This window comes from Myxine glutinosa, chromosome 5 (genome assembly GCF_964187855.1).
Source record: "Myxine glutinosa chromosome 5, kmMyxGlut1.1, whole genome shotgun sequence".
Lineage (NCBI taxonomy): Eukaryota > Metazoa > Chordata > Myxini > Myxiniformes > Myxinidae > Myxine > Myxine glutinosa.
The window spans coordinates 149,586,548-149,605,756 of record NC_136265.1 but is presented as its reverse complement, the minus strand read 5'-3'; the positions used below and the strand labels follow the sequence as shown (position 1 = coordinate 149,605,756).

General features: G+C 42.4%; 1 protein-coding gene across 1 annotated transcript; it reads left to right on the top strand.

The window, feature by feature from the left end:
• The first annotated feature begins 3,319 nt into the window (after positions 1-3,319).
• On the top strand, positions 3,320-17,225 carry LOC137412655 (putative RNA-binding protein 46). Its single transcript, XM_068097943.2, has 6 exons — positions 3,320-3,476; positions 6,392-6,576; positions 13,053-13,166; positions 13,270-13,444; positions 16,794-17,101; positions 17,193-17,225. Exons 1-6 carry the CDS (start codon positions 3,320-3,322, stop codon positions 17,223-17,225), a joined length of 972 nt encoding a protein of 323 aa, XP_067954044.2.
• Positions 17,226-19,209: the final 1,984 nt, after the last annotated feature.

Genomic DNA, 19,209 nt, shown 5'->3' with positions numbered 1-19,209 from the left:
CGAGACCGGGCGTGCCCGGGAGGTTCGGGCGTGCCCGGGAACAGTGAGTCCGGGCATGCCCGGGAGAGGCGCGTCTGGCCGTGTTCTGGCCGGTGCAAGGCGATTGTGTGCATCCAGCGGTAACCGCTACACAACTATAGTTTTGTAAAGGCAGAGTAGCACTTTCATCCCCACTTCTGAGGATGACCTTTTGATAATTGCAAGTTTCACATTTGCTCTCTTGGACATAGTGCTAGGATTCAGTCGCAAAAACTCGGTTCGGATCCGGCATGGTAATTTTGGCAAAAATTTGCCTAGTCCTGGATCAGTTCAGAACTCGGGTAAGTTTATTTTATGTAAAGAAAATATTTTAAAAGTTTGTATCTTGGTCACATTCATCACAAAGCCAACATAAGTATCAGTTGGCAACATTTCCTTCCTTGTCAGTATCCGTTGTTATTTGTCGATAATTAGTGTCAATGTTGTGACCATCATCCAGCTCTTTCATTTATTGCCAAGGAGTTGAGTAAAACAATAACTATAAACTCGCAGCCCTACTCTGTAAGTCTCTTCCCTACATTTCTCTTCCCTACATTTCTCTTCCCTACTCTCCATTTATTTGTACTCCAAACCTCATCTGCTTTCATTCATACCGAAGCACTTTGTTTTTATTTCTCAAACATAATTTTATTCGTTTCATTGCACCATTTTTATGTGTAATTTGTAAATAACGCCAACAAGGTGGTCAAAATGTAGTGCACTCAATCTATCCCAATCACACTACAAACTCTCGTTAAATTCCCAATCCAAATCATTAAATTGGGTTAAATTCCCAATCACACTACAAACTCTCAGATCGGTGCTTCACAGGCAGGAAGTTGCATCACAAAGTGTGTCGTCCCTCAGATGGAACGTTTAAACTTGATTTCCATCTGCTTGCATTAGCTGGTGGACATTTCAGATCTCACAATGTCTTGCTCAAAGAGAAGGCGACTTACAGTTGTGGCCAAACACCAAAATATTGGTACCCCTGCACTTTTTTCAAATAACGCACAATTTTCTCTAAAAATACGTTGAAATTGACAAAAGTATTTGGTCTGCACAATTGTTTATTAAACTGTTAATATTACAGAGCCTTTCTTTTTGATGCAGAACTTAATATATCCTTTCAAAGAAGAAAATAAAAAGAAATGGCATTGACAAAATTAATGACTCCCGAGACTTAATATTTGTTCGCACAGTCTTTGGACAAAATAACTGCAGTCAAGCGATTCCTATAGCCATGAATGAGCTTCCTACACCTCTCTACTGACAGTTTGGCCCACTCTTCTTGTGCAAACTGCTCGAGTTCTCCCAGATTTGAAGGGTGCCTTCTCCCAACTCCTGTTTTCAGATGTTCAATGGGATTTAGATCTGAACTTATTGCTGGCCACTTCAGAGCAGTCCAGCGTTTTGTCTTGAACCATTCCTGCATGCTTTTTGAAGTGTGTTTGGGGTCATTGTGTGGCTGCAAGACTCATGACATTCGACAGAGACTCAGTTTTCTGACACTGGGTTGACCATTGCGCTCCAAAATGCCGAGGTAATCATGATTTAATGATGCCATCCACACATTCAAGACATCCAGTGCCAGATGCAGCACATCAACCCCAAAACATCACTGAACCTCCTCCATGTTTGACTGTAGAGAAGGTGTTCTTTTCTTTGAAGGCTTGAAGGTGAACTTTCAAGGTTTTGTTTTCTGTAAACATAGAGATGATGTGCCTTACCATAAAGCTCTTATTTGATCTCATCTGTCCATAGGACATTCCCCAGAAGGATTTTGGCTTGTTCAGGTGTGTTTTTGCAAACACCAGTCGGGCTTTCTTAAGTCTCTCCCAGCAGTGGGCTCCTGCCATAGAACCCCCTTTCATTGAGTTGGCGACGGATGGTGTGAGTTGAAACTGTCTTACCTTGTGTCTGAAGGTCAGCTTGAATATGTTTGGCAGTTGATTGAGGTGCTTTCTCCACCATTTGAACAATACTTTACTGCAATCTTCCATCAAGTTCTCTCTTGCGGCCACATCCAGGGAGGCTGGCAACAGTGCCATGGGCCTTAAACTTCCTGATAACATTGCGTATGGTGGACACAGGAACATCAAGGTCTCTGGAGATGGATTTGTAGCCTTGAGATTATCCATGCTTGGCTACAATCTTGTGTCTGACCTCCTCAAACAATTCTCTGGTTTTCTTTATTTTCTCCATGCTCATTGCAGTACACACAGTGACACAAAACAGCAGAATGACTCCTTTCTCTATTCAAACTGGTTGAATGAGTGGTTTTTATATTGCAGGCACCTGCAACTCACCACAGATGAGTTTATTTCCAAAGTAAAGGAGAATCACGTGCTTGAAATCTAATTATTTCTAACAACTTTTAAAAGGTGTCAATAACATTGTCTGGGCCATTTTAGGATTGCTGTGTGGAATAAGCTAAGATGTAGTATTATATTCAGCTTTTTTTGTTTTGTTCCACTGCAAACCAAAGAAATACATATGTGGATTCACCCGACACCCTGAACAAATGACAAATTCCTGTCATCTTTCGTCTAACGTCAAGGCTGGCAGCAGGTTCGTGAAAGACCTGGACCAAAAACTTTCCTCGGCAGACCCCACAAGAAGGTGGGCATAATTAGACCCATTGAATAACCTGTGCTCCTGAAGGTGTGCCTGTGCCACTGATGGATTCCTCTCTGTAGGTCAGGGCAGGAATTTTGAAATTTGTTCATGTTGCCAGCCTTAGCTCGTCCTCTCTTTGTGAAGGACACCATGGGATCTCTAACGTACTCCACCAACTATTGCTGGCAGACGGGACGCCCAGTTTAACGTCCATCCGAAGGATAGCACACCTATTGATGAATCACTCTGCCTGTGAAATACCAGGATGACAATTTATAGCTGAGCCGAGATTCACTCGGCTGGATAACTTTTTGAGAAGGCTGGATAACTTTTTGAGACGAGTGTGTGTACCTCTAGAGTCTAGACCATTCTGCCAGCCCTATTAAGAACTAGTAATAGTATTAGATGCATGAGTTGTAATGCCTCCCTCTAAATTACTAAAATGCCAAGTGTTAAGATGTAAACAGAGAAAATGTTAACATATTAGAGACTGAGCTGTGCAAATGTTATGTCATACTTCAAATGGAAACCAGGCTAGATTGTAATTTGACCCCAACTAATTTGCAGCTTTCTGTTCAACTAATAGTGGAAACATGATTGCTGCACTGAAGTATTAGAAGGGAATGGAATCCAGGAGTATATGCAAGCAACATTTCTTGTTTGTTTGTTTGTTTTCATAGGTATGGCTAGGTCTCCTGATCTGATGAGTTCTCCAAAAATGCCTTTGGCTCAAGGCACAAAGAACAAAACAAACACAGATGCTTTGCTGGATCTCATGGAGAAAACCGGATACAACATGATCCAGGAAAATGGACAGCGGAGGTTTGGGCCCCCACCTGGTACGGATATCTATTCATTCAGTAGAAATGTATTACTTATCACACATTTGTCACACTGACAAAATTATGAGGAAGAAAACATGAAAATTGTGTTTCAAGGGTGTTCATAACATTTCATCAGTCTTGAACAAATGTCACTATAGTAATAAACTGCTTACTTGTGCAGATGTGTTCTGCCAGATTGCGCGACGGACTGAGACACGATGCATATTGGATAGAAAATAATGGGAATAACAGGGTTGGTTCCAAACAGTGTTCTCCTCTGTATACATGCTTTTTATTATAATATATAACCAAGTATAAATAAACATTAATTTTACACTACAAAAATACAGCAATAAAGTCAGTAAATGCTGATAAAATATGAGTGCCGATTAAAGAAGAAGAACAAGTATCAGTGAGGTTTAATTGGCGCACTTTCCTGCTTCCAAGGTAAACACAGCGATAAAAATGAATATTTATTAACTTGTACACTTTCAATTGTTTGACATTTTTGTGTACAAAGTAAAGGCTTGTGAAAGAGCTAGAACACAGAGTGGATGAGGACACAAAATAACAAAAGGAACAGGATACAGAGGGGGAAATGGCAACAGCATGGCCGAGGGACCAAATAGAAGGAGAAGTACAAACAAGGGAACTGGGTAAGAATGAGAGGTGGTGGAGGATGCAGGAGGTGAACAAGACTAAGAATAGGTGGATACAGAAGCAAGCTCTCAGAAAGAAAGAAGCAAGCTCTCATAAAAAACTGGAAAATAACTTTGTTTTAGATGGGGGTGATCTGAGATGTGGAAGTTGGTTCCACACAGGGGAAAGAAAGAGGAACAAATTGAGTGGAGGTGAGCAGTAATTCAGGATTTTGGAAGTTTCACCAGAAGGGGATTACAGGTGGACCGTGTGCACCTTGCAGAAACATGGGGAGGGATGGAGGATTATCTAGGGAGAGGGGACAAAGCACGGAGAGGGCAGAGGTTTGAAGACCAAAAAGAAAGGCCGACCTGTCTGCGATGTCAAAGTGATAGGACCTCAGACTGAGCTTCATCACGGGAGATTCCAGTGATATTGAAGGGCTTGGTTTCCACGGCATCAAGCTGAGCGAGGTGTGAGGCAGATGAGTTAGCCCAGAGGGGATAACAGTGCTCCATCAAGCTGTAGATGAAGGCCTTGTTCAGGCCTTCCAAAAAAGAATACCAAAAAAGGACTTTGCACGAAGGAGGATGCCCAGTTGGCGACTAGCTTTGGAAGTCAAGGCCCAAAATTTTGAGTGACTGAACGTCTTCAAGTCGATTGTTAAGAAAGTAGATGGGAGGTTTGCCAGATGCTCCAGAGAGAGAGAGAGAGAGAGATTCGTGAGAGAGAGAGATTCGTTAGGATTGGATGAGGATCTGAAGGATGGGGGATGTTACTGCAGAAGGTGGAATAATCGGTAAAGACATAAAGAGGATTTTCCAGAGTCAGAGAGATCGTTGATGAAGATAAGGAATAAGACTGGCCATAGAACACTGCATTTGGGCACTCCAGCCTTGATACAGAGAGGAGACCATGTGTGGAGTTGGCCTTGGATGCCATAGGCAGAGAGTTTGGAGAGCAAGGTGGGATGTCAGACTGTATCAAAAGCTCAAGATATGTGCAGAGAGACAACACTTTTCTCTTTGTCTGAGGTTGAGGGCCACCATCCATGTTTGGAGGGTAGATGCAGCATGTCCAAGACTGATTGACCTGGTCCAAATCAGAATTTAGGATCTTAGATGAGGCTGTTGGAGAAAAGGAAGGATTTCAAATCAACTGTGATGATGGATTGATTCAATATCCTTGTTGTTGATTGCAAGTAAGCTGATAGGTCTATAGCTAAGGGGATCCGTTTTTTGCAACTTGCTTGTATAATGCAAATGTTGGCAGACAGATGGAAGATGACCTAGGGCAAATGATAGGTTGAAAAGGGCAGAGAGAGGATGTGAAAGAGCAGCAGTGTATGTTTTTAGGATATGTGAGCTGATGCTGCCTGGTCCAGTTGTAGAATCAGAGTTGAGGGTTGCCTGAAACTTCTCCATCTTCTCAGGTGAAAAAGACACTGAGTCCAGGATCAGTTGCGTCCGACAGTGTCTCTTTCTCTTTCTCTTTCTCTTTCTCTTTCTCTTTCTCTTTCTCTCTCTCTCTCTCTCTCTCTCTCTCTCTCTCTCTCTCTCTCTCTCTCTCTCTCTCTCTCTCTCTCTCTCTCTCTCTCTCTCTCTCTCTCTCTCTCTCTCGGCGATCACTCGTAAGCCGAGTATGATGGTTTTCCAGTTCACGATTTGTGGGTCCGCAGGTGGCTAAAGAGGCCGATCTTCGAGCCGCAAATCCTGTTGCAGTGAAGGCACATTCGTTCCCAGGTGGAAGGGGATCTTCTGTTTTGTTTTCTTGTCTTTCTTTTCTCTTCCTCCTCTTATCCTCAACTGCTTGTCGACGTAATTTTTCAAAAACAATGGGAGCCCTTGTAAAGCAAGTTGCGCCAAGCAGATATACGAGGTCTCCCATGTATCTGTGTTGATCTTGCATGCCTTCAAGTTGTCTTTTAGTGTGTCTTTAAAACGCTTACGTTGTCCACCACCAGTCTGGGACTGCGCAGGATTTGGGGTGGCGGGAGCTGAGAAGGTGTGGGATAGGAGGAGCTGGGAGGGTGCTGAATGAGGGGAAAACTGGAAGAACGCAGGTGGGAGGGGGAAGCTCGGAGGGTTTGGGACGGTCAGAGGGGTGGGGGGAAGCTGGGATTCTGTGGGACATCTATATATAAAAACTGAATGTAAAACTGTGCCACTTATTCTTCTCACGATCTCGAGTCGTTCATCAGAGTGGCTAACGTTTAATTATTCTGGTGTATTGGTACAACAGAAATGTTCTATTGCATGTATTTTTTTATGACCAAGCATTCATTTCTTTAGATTGGATTGGCCCTCCACCTCCACGGGGCTGTGAGGTATTCGTCGGGAAGATCCCTCGTGATGTCTTTGAGGATGAGCTTGTGCCAGTATTTGAGCGTGCCGGTCAAATATACGAGTTTCGACTCATGATGGAGTTCAGTGGGGAGAATCGTGGCTACGCTTTTGTGAACTACACAAATCGGAAGGTTGTTATATGGTGAAAAAAGCAGTGAAAAACTGTGTTGAATAGCAAAACTATTAATACATTAATTATCTATTTATACAAAGACCACATACATGAATGTCACACATTTAATATTTGGAGTCATTTTAAAGTTGAATTTGCAAATGGTATTTCGGAATTCCTTTTGAGTCCAAGTTTGCCAAGTCTTTTTTACTCTCAAGTAATTAATACCTGTTTGCTTTCCTGTCTGACGACAAGCTAATTATGCTGTGATTTGAGGTTCAAATCTCAAATGCTATGTTGATTTGTCCATCAATATAATAATATGCTTGTTTGTTCGTCTGCCCCGTCTGTCTGTGTGTAACATTCCATTCCACCCACTGGTAGGACAGCTTGCTTGACTCTACCCACAATTTCAGCCTGATGAAAAACCATATGGACGCCATGTTGATACTTACTGCATGTGAAGCCAAAGACATCTTCGAAGACCTCATATTTACAATCACCATGCCCTCCATATAAGTTTTCCCTTCAGTGTAAACCGACCAAAGCGATAGCTGGATGGATGCCGATAGGCGTCATGGGCCTTGTCAGTATAGGCCGTGCGATTGTGGCACCGGTCTGCTTCCTTATACACTGCCCAAATAACGATGTGGCATCCTCTCAAGCAGGGCTTTATATGTCTTCATAAAGGACTTTGTCCGAAGTCATTATTTACTTTTAACGATGTGTATATACAGTCATGTGAAAAAGTAAGTACACCCCATGTAAAGCTTTGACTTTTTCAACATATTTCAACATACAGCTATTTGATCTTCATTTCATCAATGTTGATAGATAAAGGTGATACAATACAACAAATATCATGAAACATTTACATTTTGTAGTCCATTGTATAATGGCTGGAAAGGGTGGAAATGCGAATGGTTCGATGGATGTGCGGAGTATCGTTGAGAGAGAGGAAGACAAATGATGATTTGCGAAAGATGATGGGAATATTGCCTGTGATTGATGCTGAGAAGAGGAACAGGTTGAGATGGTTTGGTCATGTGTTGAGGAAGGATGAAAGTGACTGGTTGAGAAGAGTGATGGAAATTAATGTAGAAGGAAGTAGAGGACGGGGAAGACCGAGAAAGACTTGGCTAAAGATGGTGGAAGAAGAAATGCGGGCAAGGGGGTTAACAAGGAGAGATGCAGAAAATAGGGCAAAATGGAGAAGATTGTCATGGGGACCACAAGGCTAACCCCCGCTCTAGCAGGGAAAATGGCATTAAAATGCATGTTGTTGTTCTTTATTGTATAATTTAAATAAACATAAATGCAAATTTCGCATGTGGAAAAAGTAAATACACCCTTGGCTCTAATAGGTGGTATTGCCCCCTTTGGCAGAAACAACCTCCAGTAGGCGTTTCTTATAACTGTTTACCAGTCTCTGACATCGACTGGGAGAAATGTTTGCCCACTCCTCCATGCAGAATTCTTTCAGCTGTGCGATGTTTGAGGGGTTTCTTGCATGCACAGCTCGTTTCAAATCCCCCCACAACATCTCGATGGGATTTAGATCCGGGCTTTGACTTGGCCATTCCAGAACACTCCATTTCTTTCTTTTCAGCCATTCCTTGGTGGATTTACTGGTATGTTTAGGGTCATTGTCATGTTGCAAGGTCCACCTTCGGTTGAGCTTCAACTTTCCGACAGATGGCCTCACATTATCCTCAAGCACCCTCTGGTACAATGAAGAATTCATAGTGGATTCTATGATGGTGAGCTGCCCAGGCCCTGATGCAGCAAAGCTGCCCCAAACCATAATATTTCCACCACCATGCTTTACAGTTGGTATCAGGTTCTTTTGGTCAAATGCTGTCTTTGGTTTTTGCCAAACATGTCTTCTGGTACTTTGGCCAAATAGCTCTACCTTTGACTCATCTGTCCAGAGCACATTGTTCCAGAAGTGCTGGTCTTTGCGTAGGTGTTCATTGGCAAACTTTAGTCTTGCCCTCATGTTCTTTCTGGACAGCAAAGGTTTTCTCCTGGCACACCTCCCATGTAGATCAAATTTGTGCAGCCTCTTTCTAATGGTAGACTCGTGCACTTTGACATCAACAGTGGCAAGAGCTACCTGTAGGTCCCGTGATGACATTCTGGGGTTCTTAGAGACTTTTTCAGCATCTTGCGGTCTGCTTTCGGGCTGAACTTGCTGGGGCGGCCTGGCCTGAACAAGTTGGCAGTTGTATGGAATCTTCTCCACTTGTAGATGATCTTCCGGACAGTCGAATGATTGATTTCAAATTGTTTGGAGATCTTTTTAAATCCCTTCCCAGACTCGGAGGCATCTACAACCCTTTTTCTGAAGGCCTCAGAGAGCTCTTTTGATCTAGGCATGTTGACGCCACACACTTCAACAACAAAGAGCAAACCAAACTAAATGTCTGAGGTTTAAATAAGACAGGTTCCTCCAAGATCCTCTCTAACGATGTTCTAATCATTTGCACCTGAGCTGGTGCACCTGATTCTACTTTTAGGTATTTGAAGTAGTGATAAATGTAGGGGTGTACTTACTTTTTCCACATGCGAAATTTGCATTTATGTTTATTTAAATTATACAATGGACGACAAAATGTAAAGTTTCATGATATTTGTTATATTATATCACCTTTATCTATCAATATTGTTGAAATGAAGATCAAATAGCTGTATGTTGAAATATATTGAAAAAGTCAAAACTTTACATGGGGTGTACTTACTTTTTGACGTGACTGTAGATATATATATATATATATATATATATATATATATATATATATATATATATATATATATATACACACATATATACATATATACATATATCGACGTAAGTATTCAGTCCCCTGAGTCAATATTCTGGAGAAGCTCCTTTGGCAGCGATTACAGCTTAGACTTAGAGTTTTCTTGGGTATATCTGTGTCAGCTTTGCACATCTGGTTTTCGAGTCTCTCCCATTCTTACTTGCAGTTTTGCTCAAGCTCTGGCAAGTTGGATGGGGAGCGTCGGTGAACAGCATTCTCCAAGTCTTTTCACAGATTATCAATGGGTTTCAAGTCTGGGCTTTGCTGGGCCACTCAAGGACATTCACGTTCTTGTTCTGCAGCCATTCCAGTGTTGCTTTGGCTGTGTGCTTGAGGCCATTGGCCTATCGCAACGTAAATCTTTGCTGCAGTTTAAGGTCGTTTGCACTCTGAAGCAGGTTCTCCTCAAGGATTTGCCTGTATTTGGCTCCATTCATTGTTCCCTCTATCCTTACAAATTAATTGTTCCCTCTACTCCTTACAATACAATTTAACCTTACAACAAGACTCCCAGGCCCTGCCGCTGAAACGCATCCCGAGAGCATCGTGCTGACATCACCGTGCTTCACCGTAGAGATGGTGTTAGATGGGTGATGAGCTGTGTTTTGTTTCCGCCAGATGTAACGCTTTGTATTCAGACAAAATAATTCAATTTTCGTCTCATCAGGCCACATCATCTCTTGCCTCATGCTCAGTCTTTCCTGTGCCTTTTGCAAACTCCATGTGTGCTGTCATGTGCCTTCTTCTCAGGGGTGGCTTCCATCTGGCCACTCTCCCATAAAGCCTACATTTGTGAAGTGTTGCAGAGACTGTTGTCCTTCCGGTAGGTTCCCCCATCTCAGCCAAGGAAATCTGTAGTTCTGTCAGAGTGGTCATTCGGTTCTTGGTAGCCTCCCTGACCATGGTCCTTCTTGCCTGTTTGGTCAGACGGCCAGCTCGAAGAAGAGTCTGGGTATTGCCTAATGATGGAGCTCACTATGCTGTTTGGAACTTTCAACACTGTAGAAATTGTTTTATACCCTTCCCCAGATCTATGCCTCCTCATAATTCTATATCGGAGTTCTACGGACAGTTCCTTAGACTTGGTAGAGTTTCTGCTCTGACATGCACTGTCAACTGTGGGACCTTATATAGAAAGGTGTTTCTTTCTAAATCATGTCCAATCAATTGAATTGGCCACAGGTGGACTCCAGACAAGTTGTCATGACATCTCAAGGATGCTCAATGTAAATGGGATGCACCTCAGCTCAATTTGGAGTGTCATAGCAAAGAGGTTGAATGATTATTGCCTCGACATTTCAGCTTTTTACTTTTAATTAACTTGTAAATATCTCTTTTAAAAATCCACTTTGACATTATGGGGTATTATGTGTAGATCAGTAACAAAAAAATCTCAATTTAAACCATTTTCAATTTAGGCTGTAAGAACAACATGTGAAAAAGTCAAGAGGTGTCAATACTTATTGAAGGCACTGTATAAAGGCAAACCCCACCAACATGAACAAAGACTATTCTACATTTTTATTTAAAGAAGGATACCAGACTATACTTGGGTCACATTTATCGACAACAGACATACTTAGGTATTTGCCCAACCTCTCAGCACTACCCATTCTAAGGATTCCATTATAAGCATTGCTGGCTCAGTTATATGACAAAAAGTATCAAACCTTGCATTTAGACATCATACTTCCTCCATTCCTTGTATGTTAACAATTGCATGATGTGCTATTATGTGGATGCACAAAAGCGGTTATGGGAGGCAAATGCTCTTGCACATCCTTTTTCTGCTCTGTTCACTGTAGCATTTGACCGAGGTCATCTTCCATCTGCTTGGAAGTCAGCCAACATCATTGCATTACATAAACAAAGTACAAAAAAATGATCCCCTTAACTACAGACCTATCAGCTTACTTCCAATCATCAGAAAGGTAATGGAATCCATAATCACATTGGACATCAGATTTCTGACCATCAGCTCAGATTCAGACCAGATCACTCCACCTTGGACATGCTGCTTCTCATCCAAAAATGGATGGAGGCCTTCAATTCAGATGAGATCAGGGCTATCTCTCTAGATCTAGACATATGTCAAGCATTTGATACAGTCTGGCACCCCCGCCATGCTCTCCAAACTCTCTGCCTATGAAAGGCCAACTCCACACAATGCTATTGACTTCCTCCATTCTCGTAGCCAACATGTGGCTCTCAAATGGATCCCCCATGTCAAGGCTGGAGGTCCACAACGCAGTGTTTTGGGCTCCATACTATTCCTAATCTTCATCAACTATCTCTCAGACCCTCTGAAAAATTATCTCTATTTTTTTTCCTAATGACTCCACGCTCATGGTGGCAACAGTCTCTTCTCTCTCTGCAGAACTTGATAAAATACGAACACTTAGAATATGTATGTCAATCCTAATAAATCCCATACACTCACTGCCTCTCTCTGAAAGGACCGTCTGGCAAACTATCCCATCTACTTTTTTTCACAATCTTCTTGAAGAAGTTGTCACTCAAACATATGGGTCTCACTATCAGCCATGATCTTCCTTGGGCAAACCACATTCCTAAATTAGCCTCCCATGCCAGTCACTGACTGGGCATCCTCTGTCATGAAAATTCCTTCCTTGGCACACCTGAACTCTTTTCCACCTACAAGGCCTTCATCCACAGCTTGATGGAGTACTGCTCTCCCCTTTGGGATGGCACCCCTGCCTCACACTTTGCTGAGCTTAATGATGTGGCAATGGAGGCCTTCAAGATCATTGGAATCTCCTGTGATGAATCTGAGTCTATGGATCTTCACTTTCACACCAGAGACATATCGGTGGTCTCTCTGTCTTCGACCACCTCCTTTCTGGTTTTGCACCTTTTGCACCACCTTTCTGTACTTTGCCCTCTACCCCTCCCCCAAAGTTTCTGCAGTACACACTAGGTCTACCAACAACCCCTTTCTGGTGAAACTCCCACAATCCAAAATCACTGCTGACCTCCACTAATTCATTCCTCTTTTCTCAATACAGTTATTCACCACCACCTCAGATCATGGTTTTCAATACAGTTATTCACCACCACCTCAGATCATCCCCATCAAAAACCATGATCTTTTCTACTTGACCCTGTAACATCCCCCACCCTAACCCCTCCTCCTTCCAAAGTTCCAGGTTTCCCTTCATCTGTGTTTGCTTCTGCATCCATCTTCTCCACCCCATTCATCCTGCCCTACTGCTCATTCCTCCCCACACCCATTATTTGTCTGTCTTCCTCTATGTTGGCCTTCGGCCCTGCTGTTGTGTGTTTTCTCCTTCTTTTGCTGTCTCTTTTGTTCTGTTGCATCCTGATCCGTTTTCTGTTCGAACTCCTTCACAAGCTTCGACTTTGCATATGAAAAAAAACACATTTCCACTCATCTATTTACAGGTGAGCTTTCTGTGTTGTGCTTTCATGTTTGCTGTTTATTGCTTAAAATAGAGGTTGTTTACCCTTCACAGTCCTTTTATTAATGTGTACTTTTAAAGCCTTCTTAGCCTATTTCAGAATTGATTGATTGATATCAGTATTATTTTTTATAACTGTTAATGCAGTTGGAACTGTCATTTTTATGTTCATCTTATCAAAGATTTGTCATCAGCCAACTTTTGTCCTTGTGGCATGCCCAATTTCACAGGATTCCCAATCTGCCATTGATACTCTCAACAACTACAAACTGAGACCGGGCCGCCCACTTGGTGTTTGTATCAGCATTGACAACTGCCGTATTTTCATTGGAGGACTACCCCGGGTACATCAACCAAGAAAATCACTGAACAGTTTGTTTAATGTGTTTTCCTGTTGTGTTTCACTCTCCTAATGACTGCAATGCTAATTTTCGGATCACTGTGCAGGATAAAGGTCAAGAGGAAGTCCTAGAGGAGATGAAGATGGTGACAGATGGTGTAAAAGATGTGGTGGTTTATCCAGGCATAGGGATGGCAGCTGCAGATCGCAACCGTGGCTTTGCTTTTGTGCAATATGAATCCCACCGATCAGCAGCAATGGCACGCAGAAAATTACGGTCTGGTGTGTGAAAGTTCTATTGAAACTGCTGTCTCCATAATATGAGGGTTTATATTATATACTATTATAAGTGTAGTCAACTCGTTTTTTATCCTGAACAAGTACATGACAATAATGGTTAGAATGAATATTTATTTCAATTAAATGTCATTTCTCCAAAATCTATAAGCTCCCCACAGTTAGACAATTTTCTTGGTCTTCAAAATAGTCCATATGAAATAGACAAATGGGCCTGCCTGATCATCATTCCTTTACATTTTAGTATTTACAGGGTGTTTAAAAAAGAGTGATACAACTTTAAACGTTTATTTACAAAGAAACAAACCGAAGGAATGTGAACCAAACATTTCTTGAAAGCTTGTGACATGGTATTTTCTATCACAGATTGCTATTGCAGTAACTCACTGCGAGAGTTAGTGAGAGCCCAAGGTCTGAAATTGGCATTCACGCAAAATCCTTGTAATTGACCTTCTCGATGGGTGTCCCTCCACAGTTGAGACAGGCATTGATCCTGACTCCAAAGTTCTGTCCAACTTTCCTGTAGGTCTTTTCTTCTATGGAAATCCAGCAACCTGTTGGTGTGGGTGGGTTTCCTGTATCCCGACGTCATTAGGTAGCCATTAGGCTTATGGTGTATCTGCACATCCAAAAAGGCCAATTTGCTTTATTTTTCCATTTCAATTGTAAAACTAATGCTGTGGAATACCCAGCCAAGTTGCCCAAGTAGGTGGTCTACCATGTCTTTATGTACAATGGTGAAGGTGTTATCCACCACGTACCTGTTCCAGTATCGTGGGAGCCAATTCTCATGGGACTCAAATATATCTTGTTCAGATTCCTCCATTACCAAGTTCCAAATTAGCCACAACAGCAGAGACTGGTGAACCCATAGCTGTACCAAATATTTGGCGATAGCATGTACCATCATAGATGAAGGTCGTGCGATGTAGACACATCTCCAGCAGGTTGGTAACGTCCTCAGGTGTTAGTTGGCTGTTTTGACAAGCCATTTTCCAATCATTAGAATGTTTTAAATGATCGAGGGTGACACTCGCCGCCAGATCAACCGGATATTGGCGAAGAGTGAAACCACATCGAAAGATACCATTGTCTCATCTTGGACTCTAACCTCTGTTATCCATTATTCATCACTGTTCATCACGACTCCCACAAGTCTGCCAATGATTCGTGCTAGGAAGCTTGACAGTCGGTAAGATGGAACATTACCGGTACACATGGTGAATAAAAATCGGTACTCCCCGGGGTTTGTGGTCTATTGGCCTGAGGAAGCCTGCTGTGAAACGGGTGAACGTCACCTGAGCCCAACTTTTACATGTATGGAGCACTCCGGGCAGGAGCTTCTGTTCAACGCTAAGGGGAGCCAACAAGCCTGAAACACGTGTCTGTGGATGTTCCTTTTCCAGGATGGACTGGTCTATAAAAATGAGAATTAAATTATCTTCCCAGTAATTGCTGTAGTACAATGCTATGGAGACGTAGGGGGCTATAGCTCTGTGAAGTACATGTCTAACAGGCGTAACCGATGCAAATGTTTAGCCATGGAGCCTTTTTTAAATTTCAATTGTTTGTGGCTGCTCCCACAATTGTTTTGGTGTACCACAGACAGGTTAATGTGGGCAGGCATTTCCTGTTGGTAAGGATGCATGTAGCATTTGCTGGTTTTGCACTTGCTTCCTGGTACCCACTTCAATGATGGGGTCTGTCTTGAGGTACAGTATCTTAATATAATTCACCAAATGTCCGCCCGTCCATTCGAAGGTACCGCAAAAACGGCTCAACCAATCGCAACGATATTTTGGGTGGGTATTCCTATTTTGGGTGGGTAGCGGCCGCTTCCGTGTTACAGATTCGGCGCGCACTCTTCACACATAAACGTGTGACTGAGAAAGACGTGCAGCGGCCGCTTCCGTTTTGCAGAATTCAATCTTTTTTCAAAATGGGTGCCATGTACTGTTTAGATTTTGATGATTTGCGTGTGATATGATTCAACGGATGTTTTTATGAATCGTTTAAAATATAAAAGCCTTCAATTTCTGATATTTTGCACGAGGCTATCGCAGTGAAAAATAGGCACTAGCCTATTTTCTTATATATATATATATATATATATATATATATATAACTGTCAGAAATTGTAGAAACTCCACTGTACGAGCAGGGCGTCTCATTTGCAGTAAATAAATAATCGGGAGATTAAATCAGACGCGGACGTAGCTTCAGGACGTCGATCTTTAATTTTCGACAAGCTTTCGACCAACAAAGGTCTTCTTCTTAGTCGTCCCCAAGTATATATATATATATATATATATATATATATATATATATATATATATATATATATATATATATATATATATATATATATATATATATATATATATATATAATATATATATATATAAATCAATAATCGGTACTATCTTACTATAATTCACCAAATGTCCGTCCGTTCGAAGGTACCGCAAAAACGGCTGAACCGATCGCAACAATATTTTTGGTGGGTATTCCTGGGACCCCTGGGAGTAAAATAGGCTATACTGTTTTTCCAAGTTTTCCAGGTTTTCCAATTTTCCAGTTTTTCCAAACACGATGGAATAATATTTACCGATATGAACAGTGATGTGGCTTTTATTGAAATTCTACAAATACTGTTTAGATTTTGATGACTATTATGAACCTGCCGCGAATGCCGTGACGGTTTCCACTTTCTAAACGTGAATTTGCGGATCGCCATATGCAGATTCGCCATTGACTGGGTATGGAACAACGTACCCGTTTGTTTGCCAACGGGTACGTTTTTAATGGAAGTCCTTCACGAACTTGCTGTCCATGTCTGATGTGCGACTGAAGGTGCTACAGGAATGTGGAATTTATTGGTTTCATGCTTTAGCATTCGCCGTTTCTGCATTGTCTGTTTGCTTCTGGCCTCCCACCCGTGCGTAGCACGGCTACCTCTCTAGTATATATAACACGAATACATACTACATATACTTTTTTTTTTTTTTGATGGAGGGATAAGTTATAGTACATTGATTTTTTTACACGATGACTGTTCTGCCGAACATATCTGTTCCTCACAATGAGACTAATATGGGGACCAACTTTTTTTTTTTACAACAGCTTGAGAAATTGCTTAGCCCAAAAAAGGTGCTCTCCTCTATTTAGATTTAATGACTCAAGGTTTTACGATACTTGACACTGTCCCTTATATTATTAGCTATAATTGTTTCACTGCTGGAAATGTTAGCTGCATGCCATTGTCAAAGTCATGTTTATTAATGATATTTTTGATTGTTTTAAGTGACACCCGACTTTTCTACTTCCCAAAAAGGATCCTTTCATTCCTGGGGTCACCCATTAAAGGTTGACTGGGCCAACCCAGAGAGAGAGATGGACCCAGAGGTGTCTTGTGTGCGAACCTTAAATGTGAAGAACTTGTCACCTGCAACATCGGAGCGAATGCTTCGCTCAGCATTACAGAAAGCTCTTTGCAATGGGCCAGGAGGTAATCGTGCACATACCGGGGCAATCGAGAAGATCAAAAAGACAGGCAATTTTGCAGTTGTGCACTTCAAACGACAAGAGGATGCTCTGCGGGCACAAAACTCACTCCATGGTGCACAGATAGATGGAGCACAGGTATGCCATCGTTCTTTACCTGGAACAAGACAACTATCATAATATGCATGGGTACTTGTCCATGAAGTTCACTTCCTTGTTGTTTGTGCAGGTATTGTTCGTTTTTGAAGTGCCATACATTTGACATAATATTTCAATCATTTAATCTGATTGTCTAAGTAGTACCTACATACAATTAAATAAAGATTTAGAGTGAAGTTTATTGCCATAATGCTCCATGACGATATATGTATGCATATATATATATATATATATATATATATATATATATATATATATATATACAGTATATATATTGATTGTTGCGTTTTTGAGAACCCACACCTGTAAATATGACATTATTAAAAGGGTTAAAGGTTGCACCCCATAGGTAGGCCACAAGCAACACGTAGGTCACCATAGGACTTCAGTTATTTCATTAGTATGTGTATAGGTAAGGCCATGTTTCCAATAGTTGAATCTCTGTTGTGTCAATCAAACAAGCGTTACGCCTAGGTCCCCCGTCGGGGAAGTGATGTGAGTTGACAAAGTGGAAGACGCAGAAAACATGCTATGATATGATATTTCGCTCACAAGCTTCAGACATACATGGAGGCGGCCATCTTGGATTTTGACGTGGCGACCCAATTTTCAATAGCGTTCTTCCTTATGCCTAGATACACCCACACACCAGATTAGAAGTTGGTACTTCGCCTATTTTTCAAGATATTCCGCTCACAAGGTTCAGACATACATGGCGGTGGCCATCTTGGATTTTGACGTGGCGACCCAATTTTCAATAGCGTTCTTCCTTATGCCTAGATACACCCACACACCAGATTATAAGTTGGTACTTCGCTTATTTTTCCAAGATAGGTCGCTCACAAGGTTCAGACATATATATGGTGGTGGCCATTTTGTATTTTTACGTGGCGACCCAATTTTCAATAGCGTTCTCCCTTATGCGTAGATACACCCACACACCAGATTAGAAGTTGGTACTTCACTTATTTTTCAAGATATTCATCTCACAAGGTTCAGACATACATGGCGGCGGCCATCTTGGATTTTGACGTGGCGACCCAATTTTAAACAGCGTTCTTGCTTGTGCCTAGATACACCCACACACCAGATTAGAAGTTGGTACTTCGCTTATTTTTCAAGATATTTCGCTCACAAGGTTCAGACATATGTATGGTGGTGGCCATCTTGGATTTTGACGTGTCGACCCAATTTTCAATAGCGTTCTTCCTTATGCCTAGATACACCCACACACCAGATTAGAAGTTGGTACTTCGCTTATTTTTCAAGATATTCTGCTCACAAGGTTCAGATATACATGGCATCAGACATACATGGTGGCCGCCATCTTGGATTTTGACGTGGGTTGCACCCACACACCAAATTCGAATGCGGTCCTTCGCTTACGCACGCACGCACGCACGGACGGACGGACGGAGGGGAAAACCATAGTCCCCCTTTCGCTCCGCGGTGCGACAGGGGACAATAAGAAGTAGGCCCAATCCATTCATTTTGGCAGCCTCCCTCTCCAAGCAACGCCATTAAGCGCTAGCCATCGCCCTCGCCCTTTTGGGCCAGCGGCGTGTGCAACCTCGCTGGACTTCCGCCCAAACCAGCAGCCTTCGCTGCCCTTGAGCTTGAGCTCACCCAAACGCCGCCATAAGCCACGAGGTGAGGCCCGAGAAAGGGGGCGGAACACCAGGAAGAAGGTGTGGCCACGTCAACCCACCATCAGGGCGTGACCGGTAAGCGACGCGATGCCCAGCCAACCAGGGCTGAGGTAGGATCGCCTGATAGGCGTGGCTTTTGGGCTCGCGGAGCGATCGCTGCTTGAATTATAAAAGCGCGAACGCAAAGCCCTTTCACAGGACTTATGGGAGAGAGCGCATTGAGTAGAACTTACCAGAGGACTCTTGTTGGAAGCGCGCTTGGTAAAATAACTCGTGGTTATATGCGCTTTGCTAAAGGACTTGCTCGCTGGCGCTGATTTGAGAAGGCTTATTGGGAGAGCGCACATTTCACAGGACTGCAAGGAAGACGGTAAACGGGTAAACGATCGGAACCGCCATAATCGGGTTTAGCCCTTGCTAACGGCCCGAATCGCGGTT

Coding starts and splice junctions, on each gene's coding strand:
- LOC137412655 (XM_068097943.2), top strand. CDS start 3,320: ATGGCTAGGTCTCCTGATCTGATGAGTTCTCCAAAAATGCCTTTGGCT. Junction 3,477..6,391: donor GAGGTTTGGGCCCCCACCTG/GTACGGATATCT, acceptor TCATTTCTTTAG/ATTGGATTGGCCCTCCACCT. Junction 6,577..13,052: donor TGAACTACACAAATCGGAAG/GTTGTTATATGG, acceptor CCAATTTCACAG/GATTCCCAATCTGCCATTGA.